The sequence below is a fragment of the Canis lupus genome, chromosome 3 (genome assembly GCF_011100685.1).
Source record: "Canis lupus familiaris isolate Mischka breed German Shepherd chromosome 3, alternate assembly UU_Cfam_GSD_1.0, whole genome shotgun sequence".
NCBI lineage: Eukaryota > Metazoa > Chordata > Mammalia > Carnivora > Canidae > Canis > Canis lupus.
In genome coordinates, this window is record NC_049224.1 from 92,383,125 (window position 1) to 92,404,646 (window position 21,522).

General features: G+C 56.2%; 1 protein-coding gene and 1 long non-coding RNA gene across 2 annotated transcripts; one reads left to right on the plus strand and one right to left on the minus strand.

Moving 5' to 3' along the window:
* Nucleotides 1-14,156: 14,156 nt before the first annotated feature.
* On the minus strand, nucleotides 14,157-18,339 carry LOC102153885. The gene is made up of 3 exons (XR_005357427.1): nucleotides 18,237-18,339; nucleotides 16,417-16,493; nucleotides 14,157-14,802 (listed from the first exon to the last, which is right to left on the minus strand). It is a non-coding gene; the product is annotated as an uncharacterized LOC102153885 (long non-coding RNA).
* Nucleotides 18,340-19,107: 768 nt separating this feature from the next.
* TMEM271 (transmembrane protein 271) lies at nucleotides 19,108-20,217 on the plus strand. The gene has a single exon (XM_038533673.1). The coding sequence runs from the start codon at nucleotides 19,108-19,110 to the stop codon at nucleotides 20,215-20,217; it is 1,110 nt and encodes a 369-aa protein (XP_038389601.1).
* Nucleotides 20,218-21,522: the final 1,305 nt, after the last annotated feature.

Sequence of the window (21,522 nt, forward strand, 5' to 3'; positions counted from 1 at the left end):
CGGCTGTCTGTCTGGAGGCACGGCCGGCCCCAGGCACTCGCACACTCCCGGCAAACACTGTCATCAGCAAAGCCTTTCTTAGCGACGATTACGAGGCCTGGGCGGACACCAGCTGACTCGCCCACGCCTGCCCCCCTTGGCCCCGGTCTAGGACGGTGCACTCAGGGCCCTGGGGCGATCAGACCCCTGGAAGGGGGGTGCTGGGGAGCAGCCCTGGGTGGGCGCAGCTGGGGGCAGGGCGCTGGCTTCCCTCAATCCTAGTCCCTCGACACCGCGCCCCTGCCTGCCTGGGGCCTGCCCGAGAGTTCTGGGAGGCCTGGCCGCAGCTCCTCCCAATCTGGGGTGCTCCGACCGGCCCAGACCAGCGTGGGGCACTGCAGCCCAGCCCTAAGCCTGGAGGAGCCCTGTGCGGTGTGAGGGGTGGGGGAGTGGGGGGGGTGTCCCTGAGAGCAGCTCCGCGGCTCCCCCTCCTGGAGGGAAGTGAGGAAAGGGCATGAAGGTGGCCCAGGCCCTGGAGCCCCGGGACCGCGAGATGGGGGTTTGCAGACTTTCTCTGCTCGGTGGTGGGGGGTGGCCTCGCAGGAGGGGTTTGCACGAGAGAACAGGTCACCTGAGTGACAACAGAGCAACTCTGGCAAGAGCCGCGCCCCGCGTCAGAAGCTGTCCTCATGAATCCCCAGCGCGCACCTTCTTCCTTGGCCCGATTCCTACTTGGTGGCGCTCCCCGCACACGCAATCCACACCCATGCCGTGGGCACAGCCGTGTGTCACAGACCAGCTTGTGCCTGGGCGTCTGTGCCTCGCACAGGACCAGCGCGCCCGGCCGCAGCCACCAGCTCTGTCCCCACTGCCTGCCACCTCCGTGCAGACCAGGCTGGCGGCCCGAGGGCTTGCTCCAGTCTGAGTCTCCAGGGGCTGGAGGGCTTGTGACATCTCTCAGATGTGTGTGTGCCTGTTGTGCGCACGTGCACACCGTGTGGACTGCGGGGGCTGGGGGAGCCGTGCTGCCCGCGGCGTGAGCCCGCCGGGCCCGTCACTCAGCAGAGCGCAGTGGCCCTGGCACCCTGGGCCCAGCTTGGAGGTGGCCGCCATGGCCCTGCCCACAGCTGCCCACAGGGTGACGTGTGTGAGTGTGCACACGTGTGTGACTGGGGGCCGAGGGACTTCTGTGCTCACACACGTCTTCTCAGCACAAGCCTTGGTTGGGGGACTCTGCACGCGGGCTCTGGGCCGGCGCCTTGCAGCTGTGCTGGCCACAATGGGCCCAGCTGGCCGAGTGCCGGGCACAGGCCCTTGCGCTGCGACATTCCTGTCTCTGCTTAGTCACGCAGCAGACTCCTTTCAGGGATCTGCTCTGAACATCCCACTTTTCCTAAAAATAGTGAGTTCTGCCTGGGGACCTGGGGACAGCAGGGAGGCAGGTGCTGCACTGCTTAGATTTGGGGCTGGGGCTGGGGGTCATCTTGCTCCGAATTCAGTCCCCAGACAGCTTCTGGAGCCTTCCAGAGTATTGTCCCCAGACACTCCGAGCTGCAGTCCAAATTATGCCTGGTGTGAGGGACATGCCAATGAGCCAGCCATCTGGCTGGGCGGCTCAGGGCAGCAGGGTCTCCGGGGGGACACTTCCCAAATCCTTGGCTCACTCCACCCCCAGGCACACTCAGGGCCGCGACCCCCCTCCCTGCCTCCGTCCCCCCGCCCCTGGCAGCTGGCCCCTTCCCTGCAGGGCTGAGGGTGGGTAAGCCCACCTGCCTGAAGCCCTGGGCGGGGTGGCCCTGCTGGGGCCGGGGGCCGCCAGTGAAGGACGCACCTGCGTCTGGCAGCCGTAGGCCTAGGTCACAGCAGCGGGAGAGGCACGGCTGGGCGCTCACAGGCACCACGTACACGGGCCGGTGGGGTGGAGGGGGGCTCCCTGCGAGTGGGTGGAGCGGAGGAGGGGGCTGGCTGAGGAGTTCGGGTACCATCGTGCCACAGCCAGACACCTGGGGTGCTGGCTGGAGCAGAAGGGGGCCCAGAGCATGGGGCGCCCCCTCAGCCTTCACCATTACACGGCGTGCCCGCCAGCCCTAGCCGTGGTGCCCGCGTCACTTCACCTGCGGGTTTCCTTGCCCGGCGGCCTGCAGCGTTCGCAGGTGTGGGAGCCAGAGGCATCAGGGGTTAGCGTCTCTGAGGAGTCCTTGACCTGTGACTCACGGGGTCGTGCACGAGTACCCCCGCTGCCTCACCTGCGGGCCCAGGTAGCTGCTGAGCGACAGGCTGGCGGGATTGGCCCTGCCCTTCCTCATCCCGTGATGCCGCGGCCCTGAGCCGCCCTGAGGGGTGGGCGCCGATGCAGGTAGGGATGCGCCTGCAAGAGAAGCCTGGGGCACACGTCTGACTACACGTGTGAGGTGTGGTTGCCAGGCGTCTCTGAGGTACGCCCGTGAGCACACCCTTGAGACGCCGTCACGAGGAACGTCCGTGGGGAACACCTGGGAGGCGAGCCGGGCGGCGGGCCCACGAGATGCACCTGTCGGCCGCACCTGCCAGCCAGGCCCACAGAGAACGCTCGGGGGGGGGGGGGTGTGCCCACGCACAGGGCCCATCGGAAACCACAGGTAACCTCGCCACGAGCGAACATGGGAGATGCTTGAGGACAAGTGGGATTTCTCCTCTGTTAGGTTCCTATTAATTTTACCTCATCCTAATGTGGAATTTCAAAATTAGCAAGTCCACCCTGGGAGCCATTTATAACAAGGAATATGTCTTAAATAGCTATTACATGAAGAGAACTCCAGTTTCTTATCCCAAACCGTGGGGAGGATGCAATTTCACAAGGAGCGTTACGCCTGAAATTAAAATTAACCAGTGAGGAGGAATGGCAGGGGACGGCCGGGATGGGAGGCATCAGAGTTCACACTCGGAAATCTCATTTCGTTGCCAGAGCAGAGACACAGACACATCCATCAGGCCCTGTACTTCCAGAGCATGACTTTTGCCAGAGGGATGACAGGAGGGGAGTTAAGTGCCACGTCCTCATGGGAAAGGACAGATGGCAACATGGACGGTGGGGTGTGCGGGGAGGTGCCTCAGACGCTGACCTCAGGACGGGGCCTGGGGCATCGTGTGGGCTCCATCCTCTGCTCCCACCGGCTGCCTGACCTCCGGGAGTCTCGCAGCCCCTCTAGACCCCATGTGGCTTCTGGCCAACGGGATCTTGCTGGGTTTTCTTGTGGGGGGAGGTACATGACTAATGGTGACATCAAGTGTGTGCCCTGAGCAGTAGCACGTGGTGAGGTCCTGTGGACGGCAGGCTGCAGGGGACCCGGTCCCTGCCCGACCAGGGAAAGGGGAGGGGGAGGCTGAGGGTGTGGGAGGGAACGGAGGCCGAGGTGGGGGGCAGGGAAGGAGGAGCTGCAGGTAGTGGGATGAGGGGTGATGCAGGTAACAGGTGGGTCCTGTGCTGGCCTGGGGCGGGGGCAGGTTGGGTAAACCTTGGCTAGAGAGTGATGCTGGACCCAGCACAGGAGGTAGGGCCCGTGCTTGGTGTTCGGGGAACAGGGTCCAGGGGCAATCGGCACTTACTCAGTTTGTGGTCACCTGCTGGCAGGGCAGGACCAGGTTTGACGTGCCTGAGCCGCTGTCACGGGGTGAGGGGACTGCAAACCCTAGGACCACGTGCCTCTGCTGGGGATGCGGCGGGAGGGCCGGTGCCCTGTGTCCTGGGGACTGCCAGCGGGGCATAGAGTGCGGGAGGGGGCAGGAGGCAGATCGTACACCCTTCTGATGGTCTGGGGTCCCCGGCCCCATCCCAGCAGGGTCCCGGGTGACTTCATGGGCAACGTGAGCATTGGTGACTTGTTGTCCCTGGTGAGCCCGCCCCAGGGGCAGCAGATCGGGAGGGGAAGAGCGGGAGCTGGGGCAGGGCTGAGGGCTGCCCACGGGCCAGGCCCAGCTGCCGGGCCGGCAGGGAGGTCATCTTAGGCCGCTGCCACCTGACCACAGCTCCAATGCGACCTCAGGCAAGACCGGCAGAAGGCTGCCCAGCCGAGCCCACCCCAGGTGGCCGACCCACAGAACCAGGAGCAAATGAAAATGGGTTAAGCCCCTAGTTTGGGGGCATTTTGTCATGCAGCAAATGTACCATATACTCCTGGATCCTCTAGAAAACAGAGCCTGGGGCCTGGATGCAGAGCGAATACCTCAGTCCCAGGCAGCAGGGGGTTGGGCAGAGGGAGTCGGGGGGCGCTGGAGCGAAGCCAAGCCAGCCCTGAGCCTCGGTCCCCAGGACCCCTGGTTGCTCATCAGGCTCACGCGGAGGAATCACACCTCAGGGCAGCCGCAGACGAAGGATGAAGGGGGTCGCTCTGCTCTTCCCACGGTCCCGCTGCCCACTGGCCACTTTGTCCTTGGGCAATGAGCTCGGCTCGCGGCCCGGGTCCTCCCAGCACCCTGGGCAGCCGTTCAGAAACCCCACGGGTGGCATTTCATCCGCAGCAGGAGGGCGGGAGAAGCCCACCAGGGGGGAGGATGCCCGCCCCACACAAGAGACTGGCCAGGACCGGGTGGGCCAGGTGGGCCAGTCAGAAGCGCCGAGGTGGATCCGAGGCAAGGACCGAGGCTGAGACAACTGCGGCCCCGGCGTGTCATCAGCGCACAGGATGCAGCCCTTCCCCTGAAGTGGAACCTAGAGAGATGACACGGGGAACCGGGGAGGGTCGGGGAGTAGAGCTGGAGCCCCGAGGGGCCGCGGGAGAGGGTCGGGGGTTGGGGCCCAGCCGGCTCCCCCCCGCCGCTCGGGACGTGGACCTTTCCACCGCGGAGCTGCAGGACACAGGCCAGGACACGGTCGTCCCGCAGCCTGCCGTCATCGTCTGTGGCGGCTCCCACAGCTCTGCCACGGGCGTCTCCGAAGCGTACCCAGCAGCCTCTTCGTGGACACTTAGGGCATTTGTGTGTGGGCTCTGGGGGAGAGTGGGTGATGCTGTTCTCTGCCCACCCTGGACCAGGCGGAGCCCTCCGTGGGGGCGGCCTTGTGCACGAGGCGGGAGCGAGGAGCCGGGGTGTCGGCCCCCCAGAGCGGTGCCGCCTTCGCTGCGCCCAGAGACCTCTGGCGGCCTCCTCCCCAAGCGGGGCGCTCGGGGCAGGCCGGTCGGGCAGGCCCCTCAGCACCGCGGGGCTTGGGCTCCTCTCTTCAAAACTGCCCTCAAGAAGGCTGAGGTGAACTACCTTGTGCCTTTTGCTTCATAACTTGGAGCTGTGAATGCGATCTTATCTGGAAATAAGGTCTCTGCAGATGTGACCAATTTAAAACGAGGCCACACCGGATGGGGGTGGACCCTAAATCTCACCACTGGTGTCTTTATAAGAAGAGGCCGGCGGAGAGGGCCCCCCGAGGGTGGGGCAGAGACTGGAGGGACGGCGCAAAGCCAAGGACGGCCAGCACCGCCCGCCGCGGGAGAGGCCCCCAGAGGGAACCGGCTCTTGATCTCGCACTTCTGGTCTTGGATCAGGACTGAGAGACAACAAATAGTGTTTGTTGGAAGCCCCCACCTTGTGTGTTTGGTTAGAGAGCCTCGGTGACTCGCCCAGGTGGCCGTGGGCCACCGTGGGCCACCGTGGGCCTGGTCTAAGCCGCCACAGCTCCAGCCCTTTGGCCAGGCTGCTTGGGGACCAGATCCGGGCCGCGCGGCGTGTTTCCTGGCCGTTGCTACAGGTGCAGAGGGGGAAGCTCCTGGCCCACTGAGCACTCACGGTTCTTTCCACTGCTGGACTTGCCCCCGGTGTTGCTGTCTTGGGGAACCCATGTCTGAGGTGGAGCCGAGACCAGAGGAGGGCAGAGCCCCAGAATTCGCGGGGGGCAGAGCTGGAACCTGCCCTCCCATTATTGTTCCAGCCATTTGAGCGGCTTTCCTGTAACTGTAGAGGAAAGCATTGTAAGACGTTTACCTGCGCATCACAGTTCAGCTACTGCACTAGTCAGGGACCCCAGGAGAAAGAGAACCGGAAAGAAGGGGATTTGTGTCAAGGAATTGGCTCAGGCAGCTACGGAGGCTGAGAAGTCCCACAGCCTGTGGTCCACAAGTTGGAGACCTAGGGATGTGATGGTGTGCACTCCTGCCCCAGCTCGGCAGGCTGGAAGACTGAGTTCTCCCCTCCTCCACGGTTTGTCCTCTGCGTGTCCTCCAAGGGTGGGACGAGGCATCTACTGATTCAAATGCTAAGGAAACACTCACAGACCCACCCAGAAATCACGTTCACCCCGAAGAGCTGGGTACCTGTGGCCCAGCCAAGGTGACACATCAAAATCAGTTACTTAAAGATCAGCTGTTGCACCTGACGAAGCCAGCTCTGATAACCAGGCCCTGCCAGGTGGAACCTGGGCCCTCTGAGACCACAGTCCCTCTGGTGGGCAGCTGCCCCAGACACCCCCAAGCCAATGCTTGCCCCTGAGGATGGCAGCTGAGGCGGAGCCGAGCCGGACCTTAGAAGTACATTATCTGCCCTCCTGCTTCTGACCCATGAACTCCTGCTCAGCTTCCACATGGAAGCCTCCCAGCCCCATCCTGCCTCCAAGCACTAAAACTAGCTTTTCCCACCCAGAGACCATTGCCAGCACCACACCCACAGGATGTGAATGCTACATGGGGCAGCCTCAGACATGAAGCGGGAAGGGCCCTGGGAGCTGTTCTGGGGTGCATGGGCAGCGGTAAGCTGGGGCCCAGCCACCTGGGGGCTCAATGCTGCCGTGAGGTCCTGCTCAGAGCAGCCAGGACAGTAGCAGAGACCAGCTTGAACTGGTCAATGAAATGTGTCAGTAGGGAAATGTGTCATCTCACACAACCCAAGTTCAGAAGGTTGGGTGACCAGGGGTCTGTGCAGCACACAGTGTGGTCCCTGCAGCTCAAGGGCTGGCTTCTCTCCTCATGACAGCTCTGCACCCCTTGGCATTGCAGGGGGCCCCAGCTGGTGGCAGTGGAAGTCAAGACTGACTTATCTTGGGCCCCCAAGAAGTTGCAGAATCCAGCAGAGCCCATAGTGGAGAGGGAGAGGGACCCCGGGGGGGGCGTGGCCTCTAGGGAGAGGTGGCTCACGGTGGGCTTCACACAATGGGGCTGCTTGTAGCTGAGCCCATGCGCAGAGACCACATGGCCTGCAAAGCCTAAATTATTTACCTTCTGGCCCTTGGCAGAAGGTGTTTGCCATCTCCTGGCCTGGGGTTAATCACAGCCCACCCCTAGAGCCAGTAGAGGTGTTGGAGGAGGGCACTGTGAGGACCTGACTGCTGGTTGACCTGTGAGTTGGACCTGGGTAACTGGAGGCTCTTCATTCCCTCCCCTGTCCTTGGAACGCCCATTCTGCTTGACCTCGCCACTCCTAGAAGCTGTTTCAAAGAATAGCTTTGAGAAAGTAATGTGGTGAGATCATCTGGATGGCATATGTGACTGAACACTCTTAAGATCTCTATGTAAACTTTTAAGGTTCTGGAAGGAGATGTGAAGATACCCTTGTCTTGTGGCTGCCCAGATAAGCCTCATGGGAAGTTCCCTTGCTTCTTACACCTGCCACCTGCCAACCTGAAGAGGACTGTCTTTTTCTTCCATCTCTCTCTGCTCTCTGTGTCTGGAGACTTGTTTCAGATTTCACCTGGGAGGCTCCCAGGGAGGTTGCAAACTAACAGGAGGGTCATTGTCCCTGAGCTGCCTGGGCTACTTGGAAGAGGATGGAAGTCTGAACAAAAATCAGGTCCTATAAACATCCAGTGGCACCTGCCAGGGCAGGCTTTGGGCAAAGCACTGCTGGCACCAATGGGGACTGGAGTTTACTGTAGCTTTAGTTTCTCTCTTCATCCCGTTTCTCAGCCAGGCAAGAAGATTGGTATATTCCAAGCCTGGAATTTCAGAGATGGAATGCATTAGAAAACAAGTAATGGGGACCCCTGGGTGGCTGAGCCGTTGAGCATCTGCCTTCAGCTCAGGGCGTGATCCTGGGGTCCTGGGATCGAGTCCTGCATCGGGCTCTTTGCGTGGAGCCTGCTTCTCCCTCTGCCTGTGTCTCTGCCTCTCTCTGTGTCTTTCATGAATGGATGAATAGAATCTTTGAAAAAAAAAAAAAAGAAAACAAGTAAAAAGGGACAGGATCCTCATTTCAGAGGAGATGTGAGTATAGTGGATTGAGACAGAAAAGCTCAAGTAATGATCATAGACCCAAGGACTGAGAGGGAGACTTAAAAGCCCCATGATAGAGTAGTTTGGCTTGAAGGATTAATCTTCCCAGAAGAAACTGTAGCTGCAAGTAAGGTGGCTTCAGGGCCAGGAGTTGGGATAAAACACTATTGCCCAGCTGGGGTTGTAAAGCAGTGGCCAACACTCTAATAACAGGATTGAGATCCACCCCCTCCATTCCTGCAACTGACCTCAAGTACCTGACCCGTGACATTGGCTAATGTGGGAGGAAGTGAGAATGTTACTTCTAAATAGCCATAGGGTAGGTTCATCATTGTTTTCTATCCCTTTTCCATAAACACGTCCCCTAAAGGCCTGTTTCTCCATTTGGGTCCCCTAACGAAGAAGACGTTCTACAGCTGTCCTGCAACCGTGCGATGTGAATGAGAGTACCTTGGTTGTTGTAAGCCTTGCTCATCAGAGACTGTTTACTACCTCAGCATAACACAAGAAGCTAACTTTAAAAAAAAAAAAAAAAAACAAGATTCTGAATTGAGTTAATCCTGTTCCCTGATTCATGAGCCATTATCATTGTCCATGCAAGGCCTCTCTTGTATCTTATTTTATCCATCCACCACCTTCCATCACCCACCATCTCCCATCCATCTATCCTTCATCCACCTATCCACCATCCGTCTGTCTTCCCAGCTTTTGTCTTCAAGTTTGAGCACTCCCATTTAGTATCTTCCATCAAGTAGCACCTTAAAAAGTTTGGGGGAGTATAAAGAAAAAGTGAAAATTTCTTTTACGAATCCAAGTTCAATTGACTTGTTAAAACTACTAAGCAATGTTTAAAGGAAAATTTATAGCATTAAATGATTACATAAAGAAAGAATAAAGGTCTCAAGTCAGAACTAGAAAACGAAGAGCAAACTAAAGCCAAAGTAAGCAGGAACAAAGGTACTAATAAAAGAGCAGAAGTCAATGAAATAGAACACAAACAAAAAGAAAATAATGAAACCAAACACTAGATTTTTGAAATGATCAAAAATATTGATAAACCTCTAGTCAAATTGATCAAGAAAAACACACACACACACACACATTACCAATATCAGGAATGAAAAAGGGAATTTCACTACAGATCCTACAGACACAAAAGAATTAAAACATTATTCCGCATCACTTGCCATCAGGGAAATACAGATCAAAACCACAATGAGATCCCACCTCACACCAGGGAGAATGGGGAAAATTAACAAGGCAGAAAACTACAAATGTTGGAGAGGATGTGGAGAAAGGGGAACCCTCTGCACTGTTGGTGGGAATGTGAACTGGTGCAGCCACTCTGGAAAACTGTGTGGAGGTTCCTCAAAGAGTTAAAAATAGACCTGCCCTATGACCCAGCAATTGGACTGCTGGGGATCTACCCCAAAGATACAGATGCAGTGAAACGCCAGGACCCCTGCACCCCGATGTTCACAGCAGCAATGTCCACGATAGCCAAACTGTGGAAGGAGCCTCGGTGTCCATCGAAAGATGATGGATAGAGATGTGGTCTATATATAAAGTGAAATATTCCTCAGCCATTAGAAGGACAAATACCCACCATTTACATTGGCATGGATGGAACTGGAGGGCATTATGCTGAGTGAAGTAAGTTAATCGGAGGACAATTATCATATGGTCTCACTCATATGGGGAATATAAGAAATAGTGAAAGGGATTATAAGGGAAGGAGGGAAACTGAGGGGGGAAAGATTAGAGAGGAAGACAAACTACGAGAGACTCCTAACTCTGGGAAACAAAGAAAGGGCTGCAGAAGGAGAGGTGGGGGGGGGATGGGGTGACTGGGTGACGGGCACTGAGGAGGGCACTTGATAGGATGAGCACTGGGTATTATACTGTATGTTGGCAACTTGAACTTAAATAAAAAATTTTTAATAGAGGAAAATAAATAAAAAAGAAAATGCTGTTTTTTAAGCATTTTATTCTTTCAGCTTTATTGAACTTTTCTTTTATGAACTCAAGTTCAAACTAAGGGATTTGATTCATGCATTGTTATTTTAAGCCACTAAACCAGAGGTAAAAAAGAAAAACAAACCCTCACAGCTTGGCTGGGCTGGTCACCTTGTGTGGGAGTATCTTTCCTTTTCAGATTCGGTGTGTGCTCCTTTGTTCTGCTTAAATGTGTGGCACTTGAGCAAGCCCACTGCTGCATCTGTCTATGTGGAGAGGGCTGGAGTTCTGCTGCAGCACAAGAGGGCTGCATGCAGGCTAATGGCCATGCATCAGCCACTGGGGGGCACCCATTGGCCATACAGGGGCCAGCATTCACGACGGGAAGCTGATCTTGGTCTTGACTTCTAGGGTGAGTAAGCTTGCTCCCTTCAGTGCTTGACTGTGTTTTTTTTTTTTTTTTTTTTTTTTTTTTTTTTTGGCTCTAACAGCAAGATGTAATAGGCAGAAATATATTTGTACTTCTCTTGAAAACAGGCAACAGATGCTATTTCCTTGACAATGACCAAATGGGATTTATATCAGGAAGGCAAGGTTGGTTTAATACTGAAACTCAAAAAAAAAAAATACTGAAACTCAAGGAATGTCATTTACCATATTGACAAGCTGAAAAAGAAAAAAAAAACCAACTTCTAAGTTAACCACTTGTATTGTGGACTTTATGGCAACAAATCTAAAAACATAAATGAAATGGGCAAATTCCTTGAAAGACATAAACTATTAGCATTCAGTAAAAATTTTTTAACAGGAATATCCCTAAAACTTAAAAAAATTTTTTTGAATGTATTTGAATTTATAGTTAAAATCATCCCAGAAAGAAGACTTTAACCCCAGACGGCTTCACAAGTGAATTCTACCAAACACTTAAGGAAGTGTTTTCTTCAGTGTTTCTTAATGAAGAAATACTATCAATTTTATACAAACCTTTACAGAAAAGAAAATGAGGAAGCATTTCCCAACTCATTCTATGAAGTCAGCATCACTTTGATACTAAAACAAGACAAAACATTACAAGAATGAAAACTATAAATAATACTCCTTATTAATACAGACCCCAAAATCTTCAAAAGAATATGTAAAAGGGATCTGTGTATCCACATACATGTAGAAAGGATAATAGATTATGACAACAAAAAGGCATTTGACAAAATTCAGCACCTATTCATGATAAAAACTCTTAGCAAACAGAACTAGGTCTCAACCATGTCAGTTATCTACAAAAGCCTATATCGTACCTCAGACGAAAGGGTGAAGGACTAAATGATTTCCCATGAGATCAGGAGCAAGGCAAGGATGTTATTCTCACTACCTTTGCTCTGCATGAGGGCCAAGCAGGTGCACCATAGCTCGAAAAAGGGATAAAAGGCTTTCAAGGAGGAAGGGAAGCAGTGAGGCTGTTTCAACTTACTTGTGATACGTTGTCTATGTAGAAAATCTTAAGGAAACTACAAAAATAGCTGTTAGAGGGGTGCCTGGGTGGTTCAGTTGGTTCGGTGACCAACTCTTGATTTCGGCTGGGGTCATGATCTCAGGGTCATGGGATCGATCCCTGCGTTGAGCCCCGTGTCGGGCTCTGAGCTAAAACGTGGAGCGTACTTGAGATTCTCTCTCTCCATCTCCCTCTGCCCCTCCCCCTACTTGCACTCTGTCTCTCGTTGTAAAAAAAAAAAAAAAGAAAAATAGCTGTTAGAACTAATAAGTGGATTTAGCAAAGTTGTGGGATAAAAAGGTAATTAAAAAAAACAATTGTATTTCTATATACTACTAACAAAGAGTTGGACAATAAAATATTAAAGTAGCATTTACAAAAGCATTAAATATATGAAATACTTATAGGTAAATTTAGCAAAATGTGTGCAAGGCCTGTATACTGAAAACTATAAAAATAGAATTGAGAGAAATTAATAAAGACATAAATGTAGAGACAAATCATATTCATGGATTGGAAATTTTTAAAAAAGATTTTTATTTATTTATTACTGAGAGACACACAGAGAGAGGCAGAGACACAGGCAGAGGGAGAAGCAGGCTCCATGCAGGGAGCTGGATGTGGGACTTGATCCTGGGACCCTGGGGTCACGACCTGAGCCCAAGGCAGATGCTCAACCACTGAGCCACCCAGGTGTCCCTGGAAAATTTAATATTGCTAACAAATCAGTTATACCCAAAGTAATCTATGGGTTCAGTATGATCCCAATCAAAGTTCGATAGATATTTTTGGGTAGAAATTGACAACCTGATTCTAAAATTTATATGGAAATTCAAAGGATCTAGAATGGTTAAAATGATTTTGAAAAGGAGCAAATTTGGAGGACTTACTACTACCTGATTTTGAGATTTGCTAGAGAGCTGCAATAATAAACACGGTATGGAATCAGCATAGGACAGACATACAGATCAATGAGACAGAGTTGGGAAAGTAGAAACAGACCTACATTTTTATAAACAACTGATTTTCAATAAAAGTGCCAAGGTAGTTTAATGGGAAAGGTGACTATTTTCTGCAAATGGTGCTGGAACAGTTGGACATCATATGCAAAAATAAGAGCCTTGGGGATCCCTGGGTGGTGCAGCGGTTTGACGCCCACCTTTGGCCCAGGGCCCGATCCTGGAGTCCTGGGATCGAGTCCCGCGTCAGGCTCCCAGCATGGAGCCTGCTTCTTCCTCTGCCTGTGTATCTGCCTCTCTCTCTCTCTCTCTCTCACTCTCATAAATAAATAAAAATAAAATCTTAAAAAAAAATAAGAGCCTTGACTGTTATCTCACATCAAATACAAAAATTAACTCAAAGTGGATCATACATATATATGTAAGGGCTAAAACTATAACACTTTTGAAAGACCTGAAAGAAAATATTTGTGACCTTGGTTTAGGCATAATTTCTAATTTCCAAGACAGGACACAAAACTCATAAAAGAAAAAGTAATAAATCAGACTCTATCAAAATGGAAAAGGTTTGCTTTTTACAAAATACTGATGAGCAGATTGAAAGGTGAGTCCAAGATGGGGAGCGTATTCCCCGAGTATGTGGTAAAGAACTTGTGTATGGAATATATGGAGCACAACTCAATGACATGAAGATGGCCCAGTTGTTCAGAATTGGCAAAAGACTCAGAGAGATATCTTACTAAAGAAGATAAACAAAAGGCCATAACTTATTAACATCTTGTGAGGTTTTAGGAGCAGATACTTTGCCAAAGAAGAAATATCAGAGGCTCAACTTCATTAGTCATCAGGGTAATTAATGCAAATCAAAGCTCCTGGGAGATACCACGGTGGACCCGCCAGCACGTGCGCTGTTCAGAAGACTGCCGAGAACCTCAGGTCTGGAGGGGGCACGGGGCTTGGTACAGGGCTGTGCCCGCGGAGTGCCAAGCGGCACAGCCACTCCGGGAAGTGGTTTGTCAGCTCCTTATAAAGTCAAAGACAGACTTACTATCCAACCTCCTGATCCCATATCCTGCGGATACGCCCGAGAGAAATGAAAACATAGGGTTACAAAAGGCTGGTACGGGAATGTTAATAGCAGCTTTATTCATAATTAACTCCAAATGAAAAAAATGTAGTAGCCTCCATTTTGTGAATGGACAAGCAAATTTTGGTGGAATTTGGCTCAGCAATATGAATGAATGGGTAAAAACAAAGCATTATGCCAAATGCAAGAAGCCAGACATAAAAGAATATATATATTTTATGATTCTAGGTATATGAAATTGTAGAGTAAAACTACAGCACAGAAAGCAGATGAGCAGGTGTGAGGGGGTTGGACTGAGGAGAGGGGCAGACAGGAGGTGGTTTGGGGGAGCTGGAACAGCCCGCATCATGACTGCGGCGTGTACAGTTATCTAAATTCATGGAATTGTACACTTAAAAATGAGTGATTGCTATCACACGCCAGTTGATTCTCACTACAAAAGGGCACAAAAATCTGAACAGATATATTACTCGGGATCCAACAGAATGCACGCCAAAGCACATCAGTACACACGCAAGGAAGTTCACAACAGCTTTATTCATGATATCCCCAAACTATCAGCGGTCAAATCAAATCATCAGTAAAATGGAAAAATAAACTGTGGCATGTTCTTAGGATGGCTTAGGATCCAGCCATGAAAGTGAGTGAACTATAGACACAGAAAACAACAGGGCTAAAATTTAGAGGCATCTCCTTGGATGAAAAAAAACTGACGTACAGAATCATGTTCTATAATTCCACTTATATGAAGTCCAAATAATACACATAGCCAAACTAAAATGTGTGGAGGTACACGTGTAGGTGATAAAAGTGTAAATAAACACAAGAAAAGTGGTTTCAAATGAAGCCAGTGGAACCTTCCTGGGAGGGAGGGCAGTGATTGCGGAGGTGCCTGCAATGTTGTTCCTTGACTGGGTGGCAAGTATATAGATGCTCATTTATAAGTCATCAAGCTGTTACATTATAGAGTTTTTCTGTGGATCTATTACATTTCACAAGATAAAAGCATTTAAAATAATACATTCTCATGTTTTGCAGAACTCACTGGCTCTGGTTTTGTGAGAGTTTTTTGGATTAATCACCGCCTATGCAATGTTGGCACATAAATGCACACACTACGTCCATAAGTGAAGATCAGTATTGATTGTTCCTGGAAAAAGGGGGCTGAGAAATAATAATAAAAGAAAAATTCTATTATTTAGCCAGTTAAAAAGATAAAGAATAAAAATACTGAAAAGCTAAATGACAAACAAATGCGAAAACAAGTAATTAGAATCAGCTAAGTTAACTGAAGTCCGTACTCTAGGAGACTGGATTTCAAATGTTAATAAATACTAAATATTAAAATGAAATTTAAAGCTAACAGGGAAAATATCCTTCTCTTCATACATGATTACCGTTATAATCGGTTTGAGCCTTTATCTCTGGGCTCTGGTTCCCTGTCTTCAGAATCCTAGCAGTGATGTGTCCCGCATGGAGGTTCTACACTGGTCCCTGAGAAAGTATGTGGCACATGGAGGGCTCTGTGATGTTCGAAGTCACTCCTCCTTCCCCAACAACCTGTCTAAAGTCATTGCTCACTGGAGTGTTGCTCCTTTCCAGTGTGGGTCCCCTGAGCAACCTCTGAGCACCCAAATCACCCCACTGTGGCCCACAGCTGCTCATCCCAGGGGGCGCCTCTGGCTGTGCTGCGTGGCTGGGAGGGAAGGGGCTTCACGGGTGACTCTGGCAGGGGTTGGGAGAAAGGATTCCACAGGAAAGCAACAGAGTCAGCTTTCAAAATGTGTGTGGGTCATTTCAGTTCACACCCCGGGTTATGGGTGTCAGAAACCACTTCAGGTGCAGAGAGGCCCTCCCCGTGAGAGAGGGATGGTTATGGGGTCACCCTAAAAGGAAGCTCTGTGTAACAGGGACCACAGGGGCGCCTGGATGGCCCAGTTGGTTAAGCGTCTGCTTTCGGCTCAGGTCATGGTCCAGGGATCCAGGGGTCCTGGGACTGAGCCCAGCAAGGAGCCTGCTTCTCCCTCTCCCTTTGCCCCTTCCCACTGCTCATGCTCGCTTGCTCTCTCTCTCTCTCTCCCCCAGATAAATAAAATCTTAAAAAAAATAACAGGGACCACAGCCTGCTGCCCTTCCTTCCTGCAGATAGAGGCGGAAGACAGGCGACTATGTGCTGAGCGCCAGGCAGCAAACAGGAGAGATTATAATACTTGCAATAACACCACGATGGGGTAGGACCCTTCTACCTGCACCCCAAGTGCTCCTGAACCCCCCACATGCCTTGTCTCCTCAACCCAGTCTTCACGGGGCAGTGTTCCTCCAAAATACAGACCGCAGTATCCTCCTGCCCTTCTAGGGTCTCCCCACCCTCAGGATGAATTCCCTTTCTGGCAGGTCACCTGCTCTCTGCCCTCAACATTTTTGGAGGTGTAGACGGTCCAAGCTCCCTTCTGCTGTCTTTGCTTTTCCTCCTGCTGCCTGCCCCCACCTCCCTCCCAGCTCCTCCTGCCCTCCCTCCCTAGCACCCACCTACTCCTTCCCTCCCTCCTTCCCTCCCTCCTTCCCTCCCTCCTTCCCTCCCTCCCTCCCTCCCTTCTTCCCTCCCTCCCAGCTCCTCCCTCCCTGCCTGGCTCCCCCTTCCCGTCCCCCACCTCCCTCCCTCCCACCCTGCTCCCACCTCCCTCCTTCCCTAGTACCCACTCTCTCCCTCCCTCCCTAGCACCCACCCACCCACTCCCTCCCTCCCTCCCACCTCCCTCCTAGACAGCCTTCCCTTACCTCAACACCAGGTGGGTGCCTCCTCTGCCTGCTGGCCTGGTGCATTCTTCCAATGAGCAGAACCAGATACTTAGACTCTGTCACAGGACAGAGTGACCCAGGGTCAGTGCTGACCACCTATTCATTCATTCACTCACTCATTCCACACAGCCAGGGCAGTTCTGAATCCTGATGGGGAGGAGCGAGGGATCAGTTGGACCTGGAGCCTGCCTGCAGTGAGCAGCTAATCTGATGGGGAGGACAGACCTTTAGACCACCAGGAGTTCCCACCTGTTAGGGGGGGCCTCTGCGAGGGGCTGGGGGGCAGGGAGGAGGGGAAGCAGGGAGGGAGGCTGGTGTCTGGTGAGGGGAGGGAGGTCAGGGGGAAAGGAGGTTGGGCATGGAGCCTGGGTTTGAACCCTGACTCCACAAGTCACTGGCTAATTCATAGAAAGCGTGTGTGAGAATTACAGGGCCACCCGACTCAGGGTCTGGTGCAAGGACTACAAAAGAAAACCCATGCAAAGCACTCTACAGTGTTTGCAGGACAGCAGGCAGCCAACAAAAGTTGGTGAGGTGAAGCTAAGATCTGAGGAACAAGAAGGCAGGAGCCAGGTGAGGATGCGTCAAGGGAAACCTGCAGCAGGAAGAGGGAACAGCACGTGCAAAGGCCCCGTGGCAGGAAGAGGTATGATCAGTTTAAGGAACAAGGTGGTGCTCAAGGGGAGGGAAGTGTCTGGCCAGAGGTTGGTGGGGGTGGGGCACGAAGGAGAGAGGAGGCCAGATCTCAAACCAAAAACCTAAACCTAAACCGCAGCACCCCCGCCCCCCCCCCCCTCCCCAGGCCTCCTCCCGAGGATCCGGGGATCCGGGCGGAGGAAGAGCCACCGTCAGTTCACTTCCGCCCCCAGGCCTAATCAATCTGGCTGGCGCACGCAGGGGAATGGAGAGGCTGCTCCCTCCTTCTCCACGGAGGTGGCTGCAAACCTCGTCTCCCTGGAAACCGGAATAATCATTGGAAGTAAGCTCATGGCAACTCCGCTCACGCGCGTGGGTGCCACGATTATTATACAAGCTGATTTACACACTGTCCTTTTAGAACCTGTACACCATACATGTGAAAGGAGGCTCACTATGCCCACTTTTCTGGCAAGTCATCCTGCCGAGGAGCGGGACGGACGAGGAGGTTCAGCTGATGTTCTAAAATCTGCACTCCGCGCTAAAAATACACGAGAGCGGTTCCCTCTCCGCCCGGCGACCGCGGTCGCGGCTCGAGTCGGTCCCACGCACATGTCCCGGGAGCCGCACCGAGGGCCTTCGAGTTGCGTTTACGGGGCAGGGGGTTCCGTGGCTGCGGGGGCTCCTGCGCGCGGGCTCGCTGCCCCCGACCCGGGGCGCCTCGGGGGCTCGCGTCCGACTCGCCGGCGCTCGGGCAGGAAGGGGCGCCGCCCGCGAGCTGGGGAAGCCCGGGTGGGCGGCGGGGACGGCGGGGGCTGCGCGGCGCCCTGCGCCCCGCGATGCGCCCGCTCCCCGGCCCCCGCGGGCCCCCAGCGCCGCAGCCGCTGCCCGCCCCCCTGGATGCGGCGCCGGATGGTTGAGCGCCTCGGCCGGCGGCTCCCGGCTCCCGGGTCCCGGGCTCCAGGCCGCAGCCGCAGAGGGGTGCGGGCGAGCCGCGGCGCAGGCCCAGCCCCCCGGAGCCCCGCGCCGGGTCCACCCAGGGCCGGTCTCGGTCGGAGGCGGAGGGCCCGGGAGGCCGGGGAGGGCCGCTGCCGCCTCCTGCCCCGCGCCCTCCCGCGCCCCCCGACCCCGCCCCCGCCCCCGGGCGCCTTCCGCGGCATCACCTGTCACGCGCCCGAGCCCCGGGAGGGCTGTTCTGACTGAGGTCCGCAGGGGCTTCGTGCGAGGCTGCGCCTGAGGCCTCCGCGGCTCCTCCCCGGCACCCCGCGCGCCGGGACTCCCCTCCCCCGGCCCCGGGCCCGGCCTCCCGCACCGCCGCCGCCCCCCCCCCACGCAGGCCCAGCCCTTCCCCGGCTCCCCTCGCCCCCGCCCCCGCCCCACCCGGGCTCTCCCTTCCTGCGTCCTCCGCCTCCGCCGTCCTGCGCCCCGGCTCCCCGCCCCGCCGGCACCGGGCTCCCTCCTCCTCTCCCGCGCCCGCAGGCTGAGTCCCTCCGGCTTCCAGGCCGCGGGCGGGCGGCGGGCGTGGGCCGGTCGCCGGGGAGGCGCAGGCTTAGGGGCCCGGGAGGTGGGAGGGCCCGGGGGGCGGGCCCGGGGGGCGCCCTGCGCGGGGGGCCGGGCGGCCGGGGTACGGGGCGGGAGGCGGGGAGACGCGGGGGGCGCTTCTCCCCGGGGAGGCGGCGGAGGGGCGTCCCGGGCCGCGGGGGCTGCGGCGGGGGAGGGCGGCGCCGGGCCGGGCGCGCGGGGCGGCGGGGAGGGGAGGGGCGGGGAGGGGCGGGGAGGGGCGGGGAGGGGCGGGGAGGGGCGCGGCGGGCTGGGGAGGGGGCGCGCGCCCCGCGGTCCTGCGCCGCAGCGGCTCCCGGCGCGGGAGGCGGAGGATGCGGACTCCGGCGGCGGCGGCGCGGGCCGGGGAGGACGCGGGAGGATGAGGAGGAGGCCGGCGGTCCGGCCGCGCGGCGCCGGGAGGAGGCGCAGGCGGCGGGGGCGGCGGCGGGCGGCGGCGGGCGCGCGGGGCGCGGGCCGGCTCGGGCGCGGAGGATGAAGTGGAGCGTCCGCGGGGCCTGCGCCGCGCTCTCCTCCTGCCTGCTGCTCGCCTGCGCGCTCAGCGCCGCCGCCGTCGGCCTCAAGTGCTTCTCGCTGGGCTCGGAGCTGCGCGGGGAGCCGTTCCGGCTGGGGGCGGCCGCCGGCGCCTTCTACTCGGGGCTGCTGCTGGCCGCCGGCCTCTCGCTGCTCGGCGCCGCCCTGCTCTGCTGCGGGCCCCGGGACGCGCCGCTCGCGGGGCCGGCGCGGGGCCCGGGGCTCGGGGCGGCCGCGGCGCGCGCGGGGGCCGCGGAGGCCGCGCCCGGGGAGCCGGGGAACGGCGCGGGGCCCGCGGGGCCGGCGAAGAGCCACAACCTGCTCCTGCTCGGCGTCCTGGTCTTCATGCTCGGGGTCCTCAGCGCCTTCGCGGGCGCCGTGATCGACGGCGACACCGTGTCGCTCGTGGAACGCAAGTACTCCCACTACTGCCTGCCGCCCCGCGCGCCGCCCGCGCCCCCGGCGCCCCCCGCGCCGCCCGCGCCCCCCGCGCCCCGCGCCCGCAGCGCCCTGGACAGCGCCACGTCCGCCAAGTGCCGCCAGCTCAAGGACTACCAGCGCGGCCTGGTGCTCTCCACCGTCTTCAACTCGCTCGAGTGCCTGCTGGGCCTGCTCAGCCTGCTGCTCGTCAAGAACTACCGCGCGTCGCAGGCTCGGCGCGGCCGGCGCGGCCGGAGGAGGGCGGCCCGGGCCCCGGCGCGGCCCCGCGGCGGCCCCGGGCTCCGCGCGCAGCCTGCGGCCTCCCGGGCGCGGCGGGGCCGGCGGGGGCGGCGGGGGCGGCGGCTGCAGCCGCGGCCGAGCGAGGCGTCCATCCTGGCGCCGGAGGAGTCGGACCTGGCCGCCCCCGGGGACTGCGCGGGCCTCGCGGCGCGCCACGCCGTGTCCTACATCAGCGTGGGCGTCCTGCACGCGCGGGACGAGGCGGGCGCGGAGGTGCGCTGCGGGGGGCACCCGTCGGTGGAGCTGCCGGGCTACGCGCCCTCGGACCCCGACCTCAACGCCTCCTACCCCTACTGCTGCCGGCCGCCGTGCGAGGCGGGGCGCGCGTGGGAGCCGGGCCGGGCCTGCTGAGCGCCGGGCCACGGGCCACCGACCACCGGCCTCGGGCCACACGGACCGCGGGCCACCGACCACCGGCCACCGACGACCACCGGCCCGGGCCTCCCCGCCGACCACCGGCCCCCGGCCTCGGCCCCCGCAGCGAGCAGGACCCGCGCGCGGCGCTGCACTCCCAGGGGCGCACCGGCCCCGCTCGCGGACGCCCCCGCCGCCCAGGCCGGCCCTCCGCTGTCACCATTTCTGTGTCTGGGAGGTTTCCCTTCTTTTCTGTGTCTGTTCGTACCCGGATTCCATTTTAAAGTTTACAATAAATGTCTCGGGGTTGCCTCGCCCCCAGCGCACTTCTCTGTGGCAAGTCCGGTCCAGGGTGAGAGCTCAGAGAGCCAGGGCGGCCTCCCGGGAGGAAGGGCCCAGGCTGCGAGGACGGACGGACGGAGCAGCCGCTGCGTTAGGGACGGCTGACGCGAAACTGCGCCCAACAGCAACACTTTGTACACGGATGTGCCTGCTTTTGTTGATACTTTCTTACTGTAAAGCTCTCCATAAACGGTGAAAATGTTTGGTAAATTTATTGCAATTTAAAATTGGTTAGTTCCTTTATTAAATCAATTGCTATGTTATTGGAGATACTCATCCGATTGGACTTAGCGGGTGTGTCGACACACAAATCGGTCTCCCGCGATTTGGTCAGACAAATGTTGAATTGGAGCAGTTGCGTGTAGCGCTGGGTGGTTGACTCCAACCAACCTCTTCCTAAAGCTAACTTTCAGACATTTCTTTTTTTGGAAACTGGCGGTGGGGTTTCTACTGCAAAGCGGAGCTTATTTTTGGTTAATATATATGAACAAGCCAATCCTATTTTGGAAATTCACAGTCATAGTTTTTCTGGCAAAGATTATTTTCCTGTCGATTAATTCATTAATCCGGTGATTTTGCGTATTACGGCATTTCATCTGAAACACACCCCTTAAATAGCCTTAATTGATGTGAAGGTCATACTTTTACATCCTTGGGATATACATGTGTGTGCATACTTACACACACAATATGAAATGCATGCTAGGTGACAGCAAAATATGCTTCCATCCAGTCTGGTGGGCTGGCCGGGAGCCAGGCTGCCTCAGAGCCTTGGGGGAGAAGGTAGTTCAACTGCATGTGCTGCAATCGTGGCACCAGACAGCAATGCTGATAATTCTTAAGGTGCTTGGAGCAGAGCCCCACCCTGGCTCGGCCTGAATAGTGTGCACCTCCCGTGAAGGGAGATGAGGACACACCCGGTGCTCTGCCAGGAGTGAACACCACACAAAAACCTTTCAG

Excerpts from the sequence above, each read along its gene's own strand:
- TMEM271 (XM_038533673.1), top strand. The coding sequence starts at position 19,108 with ATGAAGTGGAGCGTCCGCGGGGCCTGCGCCGCGCTCTCCTCCTGCCTG.